The sequence below is a fragment of the Salarias fasciatus genome, chromosome 3 (genome assembly GCF_902148845.1).
Source record: "Salarias fasciatus chromosome 3, fSalaFa1.1, whole genome shotgun sequence".
Lineage (NCBI taxonomy): Eukaryota > Metazoa > Chordata > Actinopteri > Blenniiformes > Blenniidae > Salarias > Salarias fasciatus.
The window spans coordinates 11,967,344-11,989,287 of record NC_043747.1 but is presented as its reverse complement, the minus strand read 5'-3'; the positions used below and the strand labels follow the sequence as shown (position 1 = coordinate 11,989,287).

General features: G+C 40.6%; 1 protein-coding gene across 1 annotated transcript; it reads left to right on the top strand.

Moving 5' to 3' along the window:
• The first annotated feature begins 1,178 nt into the window (after window positions 1–1,178).
• Window positions 1,179–4,286, top strand: caap1 (caspase activity and apoptosis inhibitor 1). The gene is made up of 6 exons (XM_030087274.1): window positions 1,179–1,333; window positions 2,297–2,488; window positions 3,099–3,183; window positions 3,297–3,354; window positions 3,470–3,537; window positions 3,667–4,286. Exons 1-6 carry the CDS (start codon window positions 1,229–1,231, stop codon window positions 4,122–4,124), a joined length of 966 nt encoding a protein of 321 aa, XP_029943134.1. The 5' UTR covers window positions 1,179–1,228; the 3' UTR covers window positions 4,125–4,286.
• The last annotated feature ends 17,658 nt before the right edge of the window (window positions 4,287–21,944 follow it).

Sequence of the window (21,944 nt, the reverse complement as noted above, 5' to 3'; positions counted from 1 at the left end):
ATGCAAACTGATACCTTACATCCACAGCAAAATTTTCTCTTCTGAAAATGGTCATTTGTGTCAAACTGATATAAACTATCACATGAAGAGAGTTTTAGAAGCATCAGCAGTGTGTGTGCTACACTTCTCCCTCTGTTTGGGCCACATTCCTCCATGATGCATTGTGTATCGGCTGCATTTACAAATGAAAGGTGGCTGGCTGGAGGACAACGACTTGTGTATTCAAAAGCACTGAGCCACTGTGGCCCCTCTCTGGGTTCTGGGATGGGTTGGGCCAAACCGGCCCCTGCTTGGTAAACCTAGTGTTAAGACATAAAATCAAAATGGAAACATAAATTTAATGGTGAACTCAGACTGAAATTCAGCAACCAAAACTTCCTGCCATCTGAAACGCAATGAAGCGCATTGCAAGAATTAAAAGATTTCTGACCCAACAAGATGCAGACAAATTTGCTAATACATTTATTTTCTGGATTATTCTGATGGTGTGTTTAGAGGTCTCTGTTGAAAAAAAAAAAAAATCTACACGAAGAGGGTGCACATTACACCTGAGCTTTAATCTCTGCTCTGACTGCTGGGTGTCAAAGGATCCACTTCAAAATCTGACTTCTAGTCCATAAAAAAACTGAATGGTCATGGGTCTACATACAGCTCAGATTTACTTGTAGAATAAGAACCATCCAGACCCCTGAGGTCCTCGGGTGTTCTCAGAGTCAGACGCAACAAGGTGAAGCAGTTCGATCCTACATTCTTCACTTCTGGAATAACACCCGAGGACTGCTGAAACACTTACCTCTTTTAAATCTGGCTTTTAAACACTATTATTTTCTCAGGCTTTCCATTTAACAATGGATTTCAATCATTTTATTACTGTTATCTTAATAAAGTTTTTACTTGATGTATTCATCTTTTCATACCGCCCTTAATCAATTTGTTTGAATGTATTTCATAATCTCAATCACTTGAGATTAATATTCCTGGTATCCTTGTTTGACTGAATTTCCTTAAACTATGAAGCACAATGAATTCAATTGTGCGGAGCTTTTCCCCCTCGGTGCAATGTCCCAGCTGTCCAGCAGATGGCAGTGGCAGCGAGAGATCCAGCTCGTCGGCACTAAAGCTGGAGAGAGAAGAAGTGTTCGTCTTGCGTCATTTTTCTGCGACAGCTTTCGTTTCATTTGAATCATTTTTTTTTCCGGGGAAAAAGCGTGTTTTATTCAGGTTCATTATGCTCAAAAGGAAATCAAGCAGCTCGGATAAGAAGAGGAAACACTCGCAGTGTGAGGAGCGACGTGACAGCGGTAAACGCAGGAGCACGGAGGGGAGCACCGAGGTGAGAGAGGACAGAACGCCTCTCTGTGTTTATTCCTTCATTCATATTTATTACAAATTAACCCTTTACCACCACCTTTGAAGCTGTTTTCAAATAGAGGGGCTGTTAGATTTATATAGAACAGGAGGACACTGCTGCATCTACCATTCGATCAAGGGGACTTAAAATATCCAGACGTCTACAAAGTTTTTCTTATCAAACAGCATAGCTCTCATTTGACTCAAATGGAAAAGCGCAATTTAAACGGTCTCTTCTTCTGCACATATACATAGCATATGATAAAGATATGGTGTCACTTAAAAACACATTTTAAACAACCAAATTCACTGTCTGTTTATCCCTACATGAGGCAACCGGTCTTTAGTTTACATCGGGAATAACTGATGCTACAGGAAACAATTGAGGGTCTGTATTAACAAGATTTAAATAATGTGCAAATAAAAATAATCCGAACTTGCTCTTTACACCTTTCATCTCCCCTTGATGATTGTTTCTGTGGCCATATCATGCTGTGAGATTACTCACCAAAAAATACAAATTATTATCGAAATTCTTGAGAGAAAAACCTTTAGTCTGAAATATCAGAGACACTGGGAAACATTTTGCACTTCGGCAAACTCAAAAATGTGACTTATATATCACATAGTTCCCCTTGAGGTGTTTAATATCAAAATCCAGATTAGATTGCTTCTATATTTGAGTTCTTGTGCTAAACTGTCAGATATGTGTACTGAGAAACTACTGTTTTTCTCTTCGCCAGTAGGAATAAAGTGAAAAAAAAAAAAAAAAAAAATTTAAAATCCGTTTGTAAAAATGAAAGCAACATACTGCATAAAGAATGCTAAAGTAAGCAGATCTTTTCTAAGATACGTTCATTAAAATGACTTATATTGATGTATTATATGACATGTATGGGAATGCAGTGATGTAACTTTCAGGTTTTTTTGGTTTTTGTACTTAAAGGAGCCAAAAGATGAGCTGGCTGACCCTGAGCTGGACCGAATTGGTAGCGACACTGAGGAAGGCGGACTGGACCTCAGCCAGCCCTTCCAGCCCATCACGGCTTACATCAGTAACAAGCAGGAGATGCTCAAGCAGTGTTTTCACGTGCTGGGGGAGAAGAAGCTGCGGAAAATGTTACCTGACGAATTCAAGGTAGGTTGTTTACATGTGTAACTTCGTAACTAAGGTAAAGAGCAAAATGAACACACGGGTGGAAAACAGGAGTCAAGAAAAAGTTACAAGCATAAATGTTGGAGTTTAGCTTGGAATCATCACACTGAACAGAAGTATTTTTTGGTTTATATTTGTATTATTAGAATAATTTTCAGTTTTTATTTTGGACAAAGTGATTAAAAGCTGTGGTTTCTCCATTCGACCCAGCATGCTGTGTGGTCAGTGTCTGCATGTGGAATCCATTAGCAGCATAAATTTGAGTAAATGGTTTTTAGAAGAACAAATAAAGTACTTGTACTGGCTTGTTGCCATTGAAAAATCATTCAGAAAAGTGATTTTTTTTTTCACTTTTTTTTTTTTTTTTTGCAAAACTGACAGCATCAGAATAAATCAAAGAAAAATATCTCAAATAAAAAGAAGAGATAAAAACACTAATCATCCGAATGTCTTTGCTCACTTAATGACACAAGCTTATCAAAGCAGTGACATTTGAGAACTGTGGGAAAATATGACTTTCTTAATAATTTCATCTGTCCAAGAATGGATACAGCAACAAATTAGCTTTTTTAAACCCCTTTCCCATTCACAGGTCTGTAGTTTAGAAGACATCAAAACACTGTGTTGGGAACAACTGGAGCCGATTTCAGAGAAACATCTTCTTCAGATCTTAGCAGGTAAAATTCAGAGCCAGTTTGCTTTTTTTTTTTTTTTTTTTTTTGCATTTCTATGTGACGAGTAGCAACATGACAAAATGTTTTCATTCGTTTAAACTGTTGTTTGTGTTCAGGGGAAGAACTGACAGCTGGAGGTTGTGGCGAAAACTGTGAAGAGACGCCAGAAAGCCAGTGCGTAGGACTTCTAAATGAATAATTTTCGAAGAAATTATTTATTTATAGCTCAGTTTTGCAGTGGAAGTCGATAGTAGATTGTCTTTTCTCGTGTGTTTTTGTTCTTGTCTAGGCAAGACAACAATGTAGACTCGACATCGTGCCTGAAGGAAACGGGAAAAACCGAGGACTCTAAGCAAGGTAATTAATATGTAACGGTCGCAATAAACATCCTTCACTGGGAGACTGAAGGCGATCAAAGACAGGAAGAAGCCATAAAAGGATGTTTTCCGTTGAAAATGATCGTGCATAACTTTCCTCCCTCTGCAGAGGGCGGCGGCTCTGGCGAGGAGAGCGATGTCCTCAGCATAAACGCAGACACTTACGATAGTGACATAGAGGGGCCCAAAGAGGAGCAGACTGTTAAATCTGCCGATGTGGCAGCGAAAGCCGGGGACGATGGGAAGCAACGCCGCGAGCCGGCTGGAAACCCTGACCCAGCAAATCCACAGCCAAAGAAAGACATTCAGAGTGACATCGACAAAAGCGTCAGTGAGATTCTGGCTCTGCCTTCGACTTCCGGCGGAGACGTCGCGAAAGAAATGAGCGCACCGCTGCAGTCGGTGGACCTCGGCTTACCTGTTCAAGGCGCGCCTGCTTCAAGTGGAGTCTGTCCGCCGTCGATTCAGCAGCTGGAGCTCCTGGAGCTGGAAATGAGGGCCAGGGCGATCAAGGCTCTCATGAAAGCAAGTGATGGGAAAAAGCACGGCCCACCGAAGAATGGCTAGAGTGTTTTCTTTTTAATTTATATTGTATGTGAATGGTTTCTCCAGGTCAGATTAATATGAAGAACTTTTTTCATCCACAAGAACCTGTCCATCTCTTCATCTTAATTATTTTTTGATGAGTCAAATAATTGAAACTGGTATTTTTACTCCATGTTGGAAGGATTTTACAGGCTTTTTTTTAAAAAAAATCCTGCCTTCTCATGCTAAATAAATATTTGTGTTTGTATATCCGGCCATCTTCTGTACTGCTTTATTCCAATTATACGGGGCTGGAGCCAGTTCTAGTTGTCAGGTCAAACACATTTTTAGTGAGATGTGTACTATTTCAGTATTATCCCAGAATATTAAAAACAAAAGACAAATTCAGATGTTCAAGTGCATAGAAATACACAAAAAGTGACTGGAAAAAAAAATCATTCAAACAAAATAGAACTTACAAACTCCAAAATCCAAATAAGAGACATTTCTTGTTTTGAAGCCTGAGTTTCAATCCACCTGCACTCCTCTCTACAGGCCTTTGCAGCGCTTTCATTTTACCATGTATACTTGTAGTGTCTTCTGTTTACACTAGATGGCAGTGGCGCTCTGCCGCAGTTTCTCGGGCTGCGTGTCATGCCTGCAAGAGGCAGTGATCAGAGATCTGGAGGCCTCGGTCTCGGGCAGCATGGAAGTCAGGTTTTCTTGAAAGTGATGCCGCTCGGCGATGTGGTTCGTCTTGAGTCACTGTTACGGGACGAGGCGGTTATTTGGTATGTGGACTGTGGCGCGGGAGCCAAAGCAGGTTGTTTTTGTTTTTGAGACTCTTGAAGGGGTTTTTTTTTTTTCAGTGAACACCTGTTTGGCTTGTTGCACTGAAAGCATGCACGGCCATGTCTTCTTTTGCCATCTATGACTGGATCTTCTGAACCAGCGGTTGCCAACCTTTAATTCATTTATTTCCTTCAGTCTGCTCACTCATTCACAAAAAAATCAAAACTAAAGCCAAATAAATTCAGATTTGCATGAATACATACAAAAGAAGAGACACTAACAATGAGGCCTGCTGTGCACTCCGTCATATCCTATTACTGTTTGACAGGTCAAATTATAATTTCGTGTCCCCAGAGAAGCTGGAGCCCACCGGCAGTAATTTTAGAATGTGTGACAGTTTTAGAATGTGTGGTAGTTCCACCATGTTTGCTCCAGGGCGTCCTGCACCGCAGCCCCTCTCCTGTGTTCCTCACTGTTTCACGTTGCCATAAATTACAGATCAACTGTATCTAACTGCAAAATGATTGCGCCGAGTGTTTTCAGAGAAGGTAATCGGCCCGTTGCTCGTTTATCCACATTAGTAACTTTAAATTAAATTCCTGCTCGCACATATCGGCGAGAATTAAAAGTGTCCTTTCATTTAACGCATAGTGTTCTCCTGTAATTTATTCGAAAGCTGCTTTGTTACACACTCACCAGCCGTGTGTGTGTGTGTGTGTGGAGGAAAAAGAAGCTACTTTCTCCCCCTCCAGCCCATAGGAGACAATAAAATGTGCGATAAGAAGCCAGTTGCCTCATGGGTATTTGCATTTAAAAGGGTTATTTCATGGAAGAGGTGAGGGTGGGAGGGTTAAACGTGTCATTCTGCATGCATTTATGTGCAGGTATCTCTGTACTCACTGATGATGTATAGAGGAAAATGTCCACTTTGGTAAAAAAAAAAAAGGGATGTGAAGATGCAGAAGTGCTTGTGGTGTCGATGATTGGTGAGTATTTATCAGTGTCATTTCACTGCTATTAGAATGCCAATTATGATTTGGGTATGTGCGAATAAATGGCTTTTTAAGCAGATCGCCGAACGAGTAGGCTGGGAAATGGATTGATGGAGGTGAAACGGCGCTGTTTAGCTGAAGAGTTTCCTTGTGAATTCAGATGAATTGTATAAAAACACAGGCGTGCGATGCTTCTTTCAGAGGTGCTCTTATAAAAGTCGAAAACAAGGTTGTACCCATTGTGGATCATTGAGGTAATAGTTGCGCCTGTCATTTTCTTAAGTATTTGGAACGAGCGCCTGAACGAATAGTGCTCATTACAGATAAAAAAAAAAAAAATTCAAGTTATTTCAAAGTGGGATTTTTCTCTGAACTTTTGTGTTCCGTACAAATGCACTGCGAAGAAATCCACATCTCTGGTGTGTTGAAGAGAGTCACCAACTGTTACTGAACTTTTTTTTCCAACACAATACTTCAATGTGTCAGACTTAGAGGCTGTTTCGTTACTGAAATCAGGAAAAATGTGGCTTTTTTTTCCCCAGTGGGAATTTATCTTCAGCAAAGTGGAGTGGGACATGAATCCCCTTCATTTCTGGATAGAGTGTTTATAAATAACAGGTCCTAAATCTCACATCAATAAAGGAGTTTTGGGCAAATTTTGCCTGGTAACCAATCAGGATTTCGTGTCCTTGCAGTGTACGGGACTGCGAGTCGTGCTTCGAAGAATTGTTGTGAAAAGTGTTTCATGCCCCATAACGTGTGTCGATATGATGTAGAAAGTTGTATGCACACACTGAGAGACTTGCTGTACTTTATATTACCAGTGTCGGGATGTGCCTTGTCGTCCGCAAACACCCCCTCAATGTATGACATTTCCATCAGTCTTTCCTCTTTCTCTGACTCCCTGAATGGATTGTACCTTTATTGTGATGTATTATTGTTCTGCGGTGTATGTACTCGCTGCAAGAAGTGCCCGACATTTGGGGAGCGAAGATTATTGGTACAGTGGCCAAAACGCAGACCGGTGGGGAAACTGCAAACAGCGGGAAGGACTGTGCTACAGACTTGCCTTGAAAACCAAAACAAACACACACACACACAAAAAAAAGCAAAAGGCATCAATGAAAGCCGCTCCGAATGCACAATGCTCCAAATGTCAAAGCGCCACAGAAATGTGCAGCATGGGAGAGGAGTGTTTAGCAGCTCCCCGGTTCTGGTCCGTCTTTGAGCCCTCTTTTAGTTACCGAATGGATTGCTGTTCAAATCTGTACAGACGTCCGTGGTCCTCAGAGCGTGGATAATTTCATCCCCTCACTTTCCATCGACGCTGCCACCAGCAGGTAAAATTTCCACTCATCCAACACTTCACTCCATGACAAGATATAGAACATGAAAAATGAATGAGCCACAGCCGGAGCTGCAGGGAGGGATGCTTCACAACTGTGTCGATGTTTTAGGTAAAAAAAAAAAAAAAAAGACTAAATTCGTAATAAAGCGTATAGAACTCCTTAATTCAAAGTGGTGCTTAAGGGTACTGAAAAAGTAAAGTAAAAAAACTCCATGTGTTTGTGTTGTCAGGGAAAGTATGCATCGAAAATATGATTGAAATAACAAGCTTACTGTTGTCCAATAATCAAATGGTCAAAATTACTGATTGTGTGCATTACTGGAAATACAGTGACTGAAATGTAATTTCGAATCTCTGCTTTATCGTTATTCATTAATCACGTTCATTATTATTCACAGTACAAAAGAGTTTTTGCTCAATGTTTTATTGGACTATTGTTCAAAATATGAATTCAATATACAGTCATAGTCAATATTTCCAATCGGAAATTTCCAAATGTTCTTCTGAATTAGTGACTTTCTTGACTGACGCCATAGTAAAGCTCACACCCTGAAGTTTGCCTTGTCATACATCCTCATTTTACTACCATTATTATTTATACATTTGCCGTTGGGCCAAGACGTTGGACTGTCCAGCTCGGTCACTCGCATGTGTTTGAATAAAAGTGCTCCCATTCACTTGAATTCGTTGTTTGGAAAAACGTCATGGAGTTAGAAGGAGCAACATCCATGAGGTTAGCGTTCACTCAGAGCTCATGACACCATGTTGATCATATGAAAACAGGTGACGGTAATGTCACTAAAGCACATTTAAATGCTCAGACCTTTAAATGGTAACAGCATTACCTTCTAGTTCTGAAAATTTGAAATCTGTTGCTGTACATCGGTGTTTGTTTTTGCACTTCGGATATACTGGGCAGTCTGATGGCCGATCCCGCCCTCGAGTTATACAAGCTTAGTTGGAGGAAGATGCTCTAATGTGGATGTTAACACCTCTACATAGAAATCTATCTGGACTTATTACACGAAAGACAGACTTGTTTTGTTTTAACGTAAACTGAGCTTTGTGCATGTGGCTGTTAATGCAGTATTAATGGAATAATTATTATGGAATTGACTCAAAATTGTTGCGTTAGGGTTAAAGATAATAGTTGTTCCAGGGTACAGCACTAAGAGAGAAAACTGATTTCATAATAATAAGTAGACCGACTGAAATGTCACTGATTTTGCTGATTTTATAAGTCCCTAACGCACTTCTTTCAAAAGTAGTAGCGTTACAGCAATACATTATCTGATCATTTGTCCCCATTTCCCTTCCTTTTGTGTCTTTAAGTGGATTGTATATAGTTGTTTGGATTTCACTGTTTATGGAAATGAAAAAGTTTATTCTGCTTGCAGGAAAAGTATTTTGTCGTTCAACCTGTCAGTCGATTATAAAACACTGGATGTTACTGCGGCACCACGGGGAAATACTGTAGGGGGGGGGGGGGGGGTGAAGGGGAAAAAAAAAGTATTGAAAAATGTTGATGCCATTCTTTATTTTCAGCGAGACATCCTGTTTGCATGAATAAAGTAATTCTCTTCAAATTTCCTCTGTAGCGTCTCTGTTCTTTTCTGTAGCTCAAAATTAAATTGAACTAACAGCTCTTGCTGACAGGCAATAAATAACTTAGCACCTCTGTATGACTAAATGAATTGATTCCCCCAAGCAGTGACTCATCGGACACATTTAATTTTCTTCAAGATGCAGGAAAAACACTTTTTCCTGAAAGTAGGAGGGGTTTTAAATGCCGTGCGCACTTTGACTTGATTAAATGTCTAATTGTGCCATCATTAATTCTAATTTATCTTTTATGATTATTGTCTCTAAGACTAATTAAAGTACACGAATATGAAGTAATTCAATATAATTGGCTATCATTCTCGTAGTATCTGAAGAAGTGTTGGGAGTCTTTTGTGAAGCCTTTTAGCAGGGGTAATTTTGATCTTTTTGTTGGTGGTTTACCAGCGCGCCGGCCCTGTAATAACACATCCTTCTGTTTCCTTTTGAGTCCCGTGTCATTGAATGGAAACGGAGTTGTTTGATCACAGGTGTGCTGCACATCTGTTCTCTATTCACTTCATTTGCGCCTGTAAATCCTCGTCTCTTTCGGAAAAAAAAAAAAAAAGATATATACTTGGCAGAAACATTTTTGGAAAAATGTGAAGTGGGTTTTTGTAAGATTGAAAGGGAAGTAGTCCCCCCCCCCCCCCCCCCCCCCCTCCTTTTTTTTTCAGTCACACTCCAAAATCCCTGAAAGAGATTTGAACATTTGATATTCCACTCCAGTGTAGCATCTGTGTTTGGAGGAAAATTCCTCCCCTCCACTGACTCCACTGACATCTGACTTTCAGATTCCATGCATGCTCTCTCCATGTGGGCTTTTTGCCCCCCCCCCTCCACCCTCCTCCAACTTCAGGGTCTGCATTCAAATGGTGCATTAATACCATCAAACAACCATTGAAATTCTGCTGGGCAGACCAGCGAGCCAATAAAGCAAAATGCTTTTGAAGGATATCGGGAGACATCAGCCGGGCTGGATGACCTCGCACAATCAAATCAGCATAATCAAATGAAATATCACAATATCGCATCAAAGCCGACTCCTGCTGCTGCGACGGCAACTGCAACACCTTCAACAAGCCCAATCCTGGGTGGGAGAGGGGGGGGGGGATCCGTGCCTTCCCCTCGGAAATGTGCCGCTCGATGGCCTTGAGAGAATATTTTTCATAGCTAGTAGAGCAAGTTTTGTTAATCTGTGATGTTGTGACTTTTAAATGTTCATGTAAGCTATGATTAATCTTCAATCAGTAAACATGAGAACGCTAATCTGAGGTGATGCGCAAAGATTTGGCACTCCTTTGAGAATTAACGTCTCAGCCATCAAAGATAATGATGCAGGAATCTGAATATTTTTCTTAATCTCATCAATAAAATTGTGCTCTTCATTTAGGCACAAATGACTCTAAAGTTCTCTAATGTGAAATACGATGGATGTATTTTTTTTAATGTTATTTTATAACTTTGTCACTTTGTTATAATTTACATAGCAATTATTCTAATTTGATTACAGATGTGAGGAAGGATTTAGGTATTGACACTGTGTCATACTCAACATTTAATTGGATTATAATTCCATTGAACACATTTTTAAGAAGTTAGCAAACTTTCTGGGCAAGTTTTACTTTGCAGTGTTGGACGGTTGCCTGAGGATTATGTACAGTCTTATTGGAAAGAGACTGAAAATACAGTTTCAGTTCTTCTGACATTTAACTTGTCTTGGCTAGGGAAGAAATAGAACTGTGAAAAATTGCTTCTCAACCTACCTTTTTGAAACTAGCTGTGTGAAATAAATTTTTGTTCAGATGCCATAAACGGAGCTGATTGAGCTAAAACAGGCTGGAGCAGGGAATTTGTGTTTATTAACCTCCGATAAACAATAATTCTAAATGTTCTGCTTTGTTTTTGTGCAAAGAAACCTGAGTGCATTGTTAGAAATTCTAGATTAAATCAAAGATCATCTTTCAGAATGAATGACGTTAAAAATCTGAAAAATATATCTGAAAAATTTCCTTGCAAAAATACAGTGAAATGCACAGCCTTTGGCTTTATTAGCCTCTCAAAGTTTCTCTTTCAGTTTTACTGCAACAAAATGCCGTTAGCATAAATGGCGCACATAATGTAACTAAATGTAGCAGGTTATTTCTTTAAAGCTGAGTAAATGTCAAAGAAGCTGCACAGTCGGGCGTATGTCGGTTATTATAGTAGTTTACATTACAGCAAGCGATTACAAAGAGAGCGATACTATCTAAACTCCAACCTCCCAGGTCATGTAAAATTACTCTGTGCTTTTTTTTGTTCTTCAAATCTGAAATTCTACCTAACTCGGTGTTTTTCTCAAGGCTAATGCTGGTAAAAACCTGTGAAAAGTCTTTGGTGCTAATGCTACCTTGTTAGCAATAAGGTAGCTCGCTTCTACTTCTCTCAGTTAAGGATTTCTGTGAAACATTCCGAGCCGAAATGGATTTTTCTTTTCTTTTTGTGGCCATTTCTTTCTTCGTGCTGTATATTTGACACCCCTCCGTTAAACTAATTGCTCTCTATGAGCTTTCCACAGCTGCACGTTATGGTCCCATGGACAGCGAAGGACCAACAAAGTGTCCCCCAGATGGATGATGGATGGCGGCCTGCCGCACCGGTAGCTCGTACTTTTTTTTTTTTTTTTTACGATGCTAGGTGATGACTGCACACCATTTGTGGCGGGGTTGAAAGACACTGAACTGTCAAATCCTGGTGGGGTGTCATTTATTTATTTTTATTTGGATGATTTATTTCCCACCGAAGCACAAAAGGACTCAGTCGAGTAAATTACTTTTGTCAACATTGTGATAAAACTGTCAAATTGCTTTCCACCGCCAGCTGGCAAGCAATTGTATTACATAAGTAATTGTCAAAAGGAATGGCAAGAGAGGGCTATATTGCTCGGTGAGTTTCTGCCCGTCTTTTCATCGGGGGTTAACGCCGCGTTTCCTGCCTTCTTTTAATGGTGCTTGCAGTTAACTGCGGGGCTGCATGTGACTCTCGGGTAAAGCCTGAATGCAGTTACAAAAACCAAAATAAATCCTGTTTTAAATGTAAGTCTGATAGAAAGGATAGAAAGGTGTTTTGTGTGATGTATTTAGAAGGGATATACCCCCATCTGCTCTATATATCCCCCTTTTATGCTAAGGAAGGAAAGGAAAAAACACACTTGTGCAATGTACAGTGTTAGAAACCCCACTTTTGTAGCTCTGTTTGGATTATACTCAAACTGTTCCCAAATTTAAACCACTGCATTAGATCATTACTCTTATCATATTAATTTCCCTAATTGACTGAACATGTGACGCTCGGTTGAACTTTAGATTTTGACGAAAATGTGACGGCAGATCCTTCAGGTTTCTGTACATCTTGAAGATAATGAGTCACAGCGAAGTTGCCGCCGTCTCATCGCCTATTATAAAGCAACCATGAGACAATCGGAGCCGCGCGCTTACCCCAACAACACCCTTTCAACTTCCCACATGCACACCGCTCCTCTCTTCTTCATCTCATCACCAGAATGAAGTGCTGTTTCACTTCCACTCCTTGACAGCCAATTAAGCCGCCAGTGTCTGCTTTAGGCTTCCACAAACTGATTGCTTATCCTCTGCTCTGATTGTGAGAGGCCTCACAGAAACAGTACTTTTGCAACTTAAATGGCATTTTGATGCGAAAACAATCAGAAAGAAGCTGTTTTAATGGCAGCAGTGAATCAACGTGATCTCTGAGTGCCGCGCCGCTCTCCCTAGTTTTTATTGTTCTGAATCGGAAGAAGGTATTTACAATGAGCTCGGCAAAATAACGGTTTCCTCCAGCTGCTTGCCTCGGAATACTCGACTCAGTGTTCATTACACCTGTGTGTACTTACTCGCATTTGACTCCGATAACATGGATTTCCGGTGCGGGCAACGAAAACCCACACAAATTGGAAAGGGAGCGCACCAGAAAATGGAAAATTTGCTAAACTGGCCTAAACAGCTCAACATTAACCTTCCTCCAATCGTGGCAGTATGGAAGCTGAAGTGAAACATAAAATTCATGACTGAATCTTACTCTCCTGCTGTAGTGTTTTACTGTGGGTTAAGACAGTGTGTGCGGTCCCCTTTCATTTTGAGTTGGAAGCAATCATGCGATTAATTAAAACATTTCAAAAGCATCTTTCTAATATCAGCTGCCTTTCTGTGATAATTACACATATCTAAAACTACTATTATGTTTACATTTCACTGTAAATAGTCAAAGTCTTGTCAAGTTAAATGTACCTGAACTACAGTCAAAATATGCTGTAAATATGAGCTTTTAATTCTATTGGCACATAAATTGGCAAGTGATACCAATTTTTTTTTTTTTTTTTAACTTTGAGAGTACTGCATAAATGTGACAACATTGAAGATATTTTGCTGTTTGTTGTTTAAAACAGCAAAAAGTAGCTGAAAAAATAACTTCAATGTTTGCCAACATCAAGTCTATAAAGATAATTTAATGCACATGAGGCCAGTCCATCTCTCTTTTATACCTTCATTCAGTTTACATCCACATGGAATATGCTAATAGATAGAAATCCAGAAATCCTGGCAGCTGTAAATGTTGTGTATATCACAATGGACTTTTATAGAAAGTAAAACAAAGCCACACCGATTCATCCTACTCAGGGTTATGGGGACTCTTGAGCCAATCCCAGCTGTCACCAATCATCCTGGAGAACATGCAGTCTCCGGACTTAACAGCCTCCAAGGCCAAGAGAATGTCCCTGATCCAGGGACATTCTAACTGTAAAGCTAAAATACTCACCCAGCTCTACCCACCATAGCAGCATGTTTACATACTGTATATATATATTTTTAAATTTGCAGATTGATTCTGTGAGTTTTTGCCTCCACTGTGCAATAGATGGCACAGAAACCACCGGTTCTGATTGGGATCTGTCCACTCCAAAGCTGAAATCCCACAAGGACAAAAGAGAGCAGGAAGATGAGGACATGATGGCTCTTGTGTAATCAATGTGCCCTTCACTGTGATGGCTTCTCTGCTCACTTAATTAACGAGCTCCTCAAGTTGTTGCCTTTGAAAGTTCACTCATCATACCTGTAATGTTAAAGCAAAGATATTCAATCAGGGAAAACACGGACAGATGTTGAAATGTCATCTCCGGCGTGCGCCTCAGCAGGAGCAGGAGGTGTTACTGGGCCAGCTGGTGGAATGGAGTGGACTGGCTGGGAGGAGACGAGGTGTTTATCTCCGTGGCCGAGCGTGTAAAGCTTCTGGAGCTGCTCCAGCCCCGCAGGACCCGCGAGCCGCCGCCTGATGCGGTAAGTGCGGCTCCACACGGTCATCTGTTTCGCCGCGCCCTCTGTAAATAATGAAATCATGTCAGCGTGTGCAATAACTGCGAACGGGAACGCGGCCATTCGGGGGGGGGGGAGCGATGATGAGCAGAAAGGCGTCGCGGTCAAACGAGTCGGTGGTGTGTGTTGTTGTAGGTTTGTAAAATGAGCTATTTGTTTGTCGGAGACTAAACAGTTCATTGCACCAATAATGATTTCTCTGGAATTAATCAAGGTGAGTTTGAAGTGATTCTAACATTAATCAACCCCTTTGCCAATCAGTTTAATCTGGTCCAACCCAAACTAATCAGTCGCAGGCAAGACGGCCTCCCTCAAGACTTCACAATTGAGCTCGCGCGCCACTTTTTTTTGCTGCAGAGATGAATTGGCTATCATTTTGTGCAATTAAAGGTCATATGGAAGTGATGACTCACTTCAAAAATCAACATCTGAAAACTAAAAGATCCATCATGAGCCATCCTGTATTCACAGCAAAGGTCCACCTATTATAGGCCTCCTCAATATTGATAGCCTCACCTCAACCTATTCCTAGGTGACTCATTAGTCACTGAAGTAATGATATGTCATAAAAGAGCAATCAGTGTTCCTCGCGTGAGTGATGGCTGTGTGCTTTAGTCATGCGAGCCGCGATGCGGCTCACGTCCGATCGGCCCCGGTTTGGTGTTTGCGGCCGCGGTCGAGAGCGATGCCCTCCCCTATCTCTGTTCTCTCCGTTTCCCCCGGAGGTAAACAAACAGCATCCTGCCACCGAGAGTTAGACTCAGCATTCACCAAAGCCCTCTTTATTTATTCGAGATAGCTGAGAAGTCATAACCACCATGCTGGATGTTTCATCAAAGCTTTATCATCCTTACACCAGACTCATTACATGGGCGCGGAGACGGGATAATAAAACGTGACTTAATCAAAACCAAGCAGGCCTCCAGAAAATTGGCTCCCCACCGCTGAATATGTGAAACAATCGGGCAGGGGCTACTGCTGTATTTAACCTCATCAAGGTCCTCATTTAGGTGATGGAGGACACGGACGCCGAGGCGAGGAGCTGCTCGGGGGCCGTTATTTTCAATTTCTGCATGATAAAATGAGTCAGCAGTTTAGGGATAATTACGGTAGCATGTTTCATTATGCGGTGCGTTTTTAATCCTATGTTAAAAGCTGAACGCGGGGTGATTTCATTTTTTTCAGCATTTCTGGGAGGATTTTCTGTCAGAGTTTTTAGCTGGCATGCATTCGCTTCTTCCCTAAAAGAGAAATGGACGGTATTCAGACTTGAACAGGAAAGCATTGACAAAGAAAACCCACAAAATCAGGTTTCAACTTTGAACAACAGCAGTCGTTTGCAGTGATTTTTTTTTTTTTTTTTAATGCCGGGGTTGAAATCTTCCCCTGAAAGCGTTTTCGAAGTGATGTGTAAGTGTCTGTTTCTGTAATGGGCTATGCCATGGAAATGTTTCCATGGTAACATGGCAAAGGCGCTCGTACAGCTCAATGCCGCTCTCTGGGGAGTATCCGTGGAGCTTCTGCTTACTGGGAAATGATGATAATAGCGCACAGTGTTGGATAAAACTCAACTGGGGAAGACTAACCCCTTCATATTGCAGGGAGAGGAGACAGCGTTCATCTCCTTTTGCAAAGTCTTTTGCAAAGTCTTTTGCTTCCCTTTTCCCACCAGTTTCCTGAAATATATATATTCATTGCTTCCATGTTTTCAGTTTTTGTATATTACAGAGGAATAGACCATATATGGGGATTCTTCTTTTTCTGATGCTGGTTTTACTTTTACATTTATGACTAGTGCTGTTTCCAAACTTAAAGGCAGGCCTTTAGAGCTCCGTCCGCTCCAAAGTAAAGTTAAAAAAAAAAAAAAAAAAAATGTTTTTCAGTATTTATCCTGACACATTGAGGAAAATGTTCTTGTTGCCGTTGCTGCATTTTTTTTTTTTTTTGTTGTAGAAAATAGTAGGAAACCCTTGCAGAGATTGGAAACATCTTTGCATAATTCCTCACACGGCGGTCTCAGAAAGAAGCAGCCGGAGCCCATGCAGCCGAGCGGCCCGGTGACTCCTCTTGCAGCGAGAAACCTCTGCAGGAATCAGATACCTGTTTATGCCCCACTGGCACTCTGTTGCTCTTTCCCCCCCCCCATGCACGTGCGCGCTGCCTCAGTGTTAGATGTCACATTTTTTTAGCAGCTTAGAAAACACAGCTTTGTATTAGATCACAACTGTGCATAAATTAGATCCATGGCGAGTAATAGATACGGGAAATAACCCAAGACTGAAAGTCTTTGGTGTTGAAAATGTCACATTAATTTCAGCACATTACCCCCCGCCGGAAGACCTAATGAAGAAGCCCATTAGAATGTCATACCTGCTTACTTGTGAATATTCTCGAAAGTTTATTTGATATGTCTGAGTCAATTAGCCTCGGTCTTTGTGATAAGAAACTGCTCAGTGGACCTGAACCCCCAGTTCTAGTTGGGGAGCAGTTGGATATTTCATACACAGCTGTGCTTTGAATAAATTTCCTGGCAGAAATTCTCCTTTGGTGAGGCACTCTTATTTTTCCCCTGCCAGCTTAAAGGTTTTGTCCTTGACGTCACTTTGCGAAGTATGTGCAACTGATATGAAATAAAGTCTTAAATATCTGTTTTAAGAAGCGCCCGGGCTGCTTTTTCAAGACCCTGCAAATAGAGAGTGACAGGGTGAGGCAAAAAATGCGGCCAAGAGACGGTCTCAGGACTTTTAAATAGAACAAAAAAGCATTTCTCACTTTTCTTTCATGCGTCATTTTCTGGTTTAATACTAATTTTATTCCGCTGTGGAAAGATGTAGGAGTATTCGTCAGGGTTTAGGGGGCAATTTAACATTGCACTTCTCTTAATTTGCAAGAGACAGATTCTTTAAAAGGTCAGCATTAAAGCAGCAAAGGCCAAGATTTTGAGCTTTTAGTACCGAGAAGGGTTCACGTCCAACAACAGTCATTCCTACAGTTCTTAAGTGATGAAACTTGGAAAGTCTTTCATTACTTTCTCCATGCTTCTCCAGCTCATTGCCCACATCTGTCAAATGCCACTTCCAAACTATGCAAAACAGATTTTCTGTTAAAGTTACATGTAAAAAACTAAGTGCTGCTGTTGAACTACTAATGTCCTTAGCCTGACTTTCAGAGTTTTACCAGTGTACAGTTCCAAAAAAAAAAAAAAAAAAAATGTCTTGGTTTCAATTCATGAAATTAGTCACATATGAATGTTTTTAGTTTTAAAAAAAACTTATTTTTGCATGTACATTGGAACGTCTTATAAGGACAACAGCTTTTACTGCTCCAAAATAAATTTAGCTGTTTCTATTTTCAACAAAGATGTGAATTGTTAAGCAAAAGACAGTATCCTGAGGCGATTCCGACAAACTAGGGAGGCTGCAGGATGCGTAGGACAGTAGCCTAGCGTCTATGCACGTTTGTGTATGCAAGTTTAATAAGTACTCTTATTAACTCGCTATGGGCAAGTAGCTCAAGGTTTGTTCTAGAACAGAATAGAACGGCATTTTACTGTCACCATGGAAGCAAAATTTAAAAGACAGTGTTTTCATGGTGAAATGTAGTTTCAGCATCCTGTTTGGCAGCATTTGTTCTCCTACTCGTCCTTCAGAAAGGTGATATCGGTGCATCGCTGATACAAACCTTCCCCTCAGTTTGGTTGATGGACACTCGTTCAGGGCCTACATCCAGCCCCATCTTGGTTGGACTCTTTTACAAAAGTGAAACCTGATATTTTCTGTAGCACAGTGATTCTCTTCAGACTAATATTGATGAAATGGTGCCACTTCTCAGGCTGCATTGCAGCTTTCAGCTTGTATGTCTTCACAAAGTCATTCTCACAGCATGCATTGATACTCGTGTTATATTGAGTTAAACAACAGCATTCACTGATGTCTCTGAGTGCATTTGTCCGTCCTTACAAAAAGAGTCATCGCAAAAGATTCGGCAAGGAAGGGAAATTCAGAGTAAGGAAGTTCAAGAAGGCCCCCCCACTGGCAGACATTGGTCCATATCCATGACAATATTCTACAACACTTTTCCTGAGATCCTGTCTGCAATGACAATATACCAGGAATACCTCTAATGGAGCTCTCTACTTATTGCTGCAGTGTGGTGGTTAGAAGGGGGCCTTCCAGGCTCAACATTTAGTCCATATCATTGATTTCAATGATAAAACTTGAAACTGCCTGAGAAAAATCCACCTGTCCATCAACTAACATGAAAAGAAAGAACGAACGTTCCTCTTCTCGGGGTTCTTGGGGCTGAGGATTGTCTCCTGGCACCCCCGCTTGCAAAATCAATGCCGCCCAGTGTGAACGGATCCTGAATAGCAGTTACTTTTATTTGAAAAAAAAAAATCCAGCTATTTCTTCTTTTGTCATTTTTAAACATAGCAGTGCCATCCCACAGACTGGATTTGACCCTCTGGTGGGCTGAATTTGACCTCATGTTCGTCTTCAGTGTTATCTCAGCTTCATTGGTCCTTATTGTTCTTCAGTCTCTTGTCCTTGTTCTTGAATGTCAGTCAGTGTTGTTGGCAGCACTATGGTAATCTTATGTGTGAAGTAACTGAAAAATGTATTGACATAATGTCTGGTGAACTTGCCGAGGAGTGTACTGGTCAGTCATGTGCAGTGTGTACTGGTAGGAACCGCATGTTTTTTGTGTTACATTTGTCTCGAGGTACTGTAACATCTGTCCTCGTTACTGTATGTTTAAACTCCATCACAGTCATTTTTCTTTGTCAGCACTCTCACCGCTGAGTTGTTTCTCTCTACGGACACAAAGCGTTTCCTTTTTTTTTTTTTTTTTTTTGGCCTCCTCAGACACATTTCAGGAGTGCTGGGACAAACACCGGATGAGTGACTAAGAAAACAATTCCCCTGGATATGCCTGTTGTCTCGCTCTTCCTCTCGCTCGTGCTCTTTCTGTGTCTCTTTGGGGTTGAATCACATTCCTCTTGCTTCCCTCCAGTGTGTCTCTGTCATATATAGGTGCATGGGCATATGCACAGATATATATACACACACACACACACTCGGCTCTGACACGCGCGCGCACACACACAGTCTGACAAATCCCCCCTTCTGCCAAAAAGTCGATAAATAAATGCATTGTCTCTTCACTTTCTGCTGTTGGCATCAGCCTGTCTAAATTGTCTGAGAAAGCAGTGGAGTGTGAAATTGAGTTCAGAACTGTACGCCGTGTGAGGTGGCACACGATGAGCGTATGTTTGCTTATTTATTCATATTGCGGCAGCATTCAGTCGCGCTTTTGCAAGAAAGGGTCAGTTAAACACACCGAGGTGTTGTTGCTTGGAAATTTGACAAGTTTAAAGGAAGGAGCTTAGGTGGCGGCATTCTGCCCTCGTGAAGGACCAATAGGTTATTCATCTTAAGGGTAAATGAAGCTTTAAAGTGAAATTGTGCCGTGACAGAGTCCAGCAAGTGTTATTTTTTTCTCTCTCTCTCTCCCCAAAGTCCCTGGGTGCTTTGAACCAGGACGCCTTTTTTTTTTTTTTTTTTTTTGATAGTCGCTATCATTGTTCTAAATGCCATCTGCGCCGAGGCCCAGGAGTTGCATGCAAAGCGAAAAGGTAATTTTACTTGAATCACTAGGTAGTGATTGAATAACTTCACAGTGATTTGCCCTCCTTTTTTTCCCCTTTTTTTTAAAGACGAATTTCCTTCCCAAAGCTAAAGAGTTCATGCGAGAATAATAGCACCTGCCCACACTAATTTGCCAAGAACAAATGATTTTGCTTGAGACTGTAACTTTTGTGCCGCTTTCCAGAGATTTAATCAGCGGTGTTACGCAAACCCTTCCCCTCCTCAGCTCTTTTTCTTGCCGTTGCGTGATGAATGTGTTGTTACCGGATGATGTATGTTTATAGATTGCCGGGGATAACTGTTGTTTTGAAGAGTTATAGCTTCCCCTGGCATCACAGAGAGCGTCTCTGTGTGAAAATCATTCAGGGGTTTCAGGTTTTTTTGTCTCTCTATTCCATTGAGCACAATGCATGATGAATGTGCATTTGTTTTTGGGCTTTTTTTTTATGTATATACAAACTTTATTCCCAGACTTTTTTCTTTTTTTTGAGAAGAGGATGTCTTGAATGTCAGTTTGCTGGCAACTCGATTCCCCCCCTTTTCATTTTTTTTTTTTTTTTTTAAAGATTAGCTGCAGACGTTAAAGTGCCCTTCCCTGTCAAAGACTCACCTGTACCGAGGTCATCCTCCTCCTGGACATTTTGGAGTGACAGGAATTGGAGTGGCAGCAGCATAAATTCCATCTAAGTCTTTGCATTCTCAGCATTACCTTTAAGAACCGCCCAGAGGTCAACTGATAGTGGCGCCTTCGTTTCCACGGAGCTCACTCACCCATCCGGAACACTAATGCATTCCATTAAAAATGTTACCGCAAAAAAAAAAAAAAAAAAAAAAAAGAAAAAAAAAGCAACCTTTTATTTGATTGTTTCCCTTCATCTACATTAAATTATATGCTGTCAGGCGCAGGCTGAGCGTAATGTATGGGTGGGCACGAAATGACAGTTATCTCGGAATACAATAAAGCGTAAACAGAAGGGGGAAAAAAAAAAAAAAGGTCCTCTTTTGGAGTTTCTGTAAACAAATAAGTGGTAGCTGTAGAGTTTGAACCTCCAATCTGTTTTTTATGTTTCTTTGCACCATCAAGCATTTGATGAATGTTAAAGGAAATGACACTTATGTGCATTGCTAATCCACATTTTCTCATCTGCTCGAAAGGCAGAGATAGGGGTGACAAATATTTATACATATTGCACTTTACTTGAGAATTCACTTTGTTTTTATTTTTTTATTTTTACTTTTGAATAATCATATTCCTCCTCTCTCCTCTGTGTACTCTTAAGAGGAACTGGTTTCACCCTCTGTGTGGAAGTGCAGCGAGTTTGCAGTTTGTTCTGCGTGGTAAAATAAAAAAAGGAAAACAAAAAGGAAGAACTGTGCCAGCAACATGAATGCGATTTCCAATCAATCCAAAAGCTTTTGATTTAAATGAGGTGAGGGTATTTCCAGGCCCAGAAGGCGAGTTTATGAACAGCAGTTAAAGAAAATGTTAAATTAGAATTTTTAGTTATTCTGTATCATTGTTTTAACTTGCATACTTCCATTCCATACAGACTTTATTTTAAATATACATAAAGAAACATGTAACCCTAAATGTGACCATTACAGAGTTAAGCGCATTATATACTTACAGTATAGTCAAGGTTATATTGTGATTGATGATACTTCCTCAAGAGTTGATCATAGTTCATAAATATGGAATAATTCCAGATATTTTTCACTTTGGTGGCTTGTTAAAGTCAGGAAGAAAAAAAATTCAGTTTTATACTAATTGTATTTTGGAAAAATGTGACCAAAATCACTCAGATTCCATCTCTCAAAAATGCCTCCACAGGTGAAAACCTCTCCTTCACACAGTCCTTTAACAACACTTCAGATACTGTGTGCTCTTGTCGCAGATATATTGTGTGAGATGTGATTTTATGATTTTCATCATTTCAAGGTTTCGTATCTCAGTGTCCAGCAGCAGTTTCTCCTGACCACAATTTCTTTTAAATATACAGAAAGAAACGTGTAACCCTAAACTTGCCCATTAAAGAGTTAAGTGCGTTATAGAATGAACACTTTCAGAAATTCGCTTCGGTACAGTAATGGCACTTTAACCCTTGTATGAAAGAATC

Excerpts from the sequence above, each read along its gene's own strand:
- caap1 (XM_030087274.1), top strand. The coding sequence starts at position 1,229 with ATGCTCAAAAGGAAATCAAGCAGCTCGGATAAGAAGAGGAAACACTCG. Across the intron at positions 1,334-2,296 it reads GCACGGAGGGGAGCACCGAG|GAGCCAAAAGATGAGCTGGC; the intron begins GTGAGAGAGGAC and ends TTGTACTTAAAG. Across the intron at positions 2,489-3,098 it reads TGTTACCTGACGAATTCAAG|GTCTGTAGTTTAGAAGACAT; the intron begins GTAGGTTGTTTA and ends TCCCATTCACAG.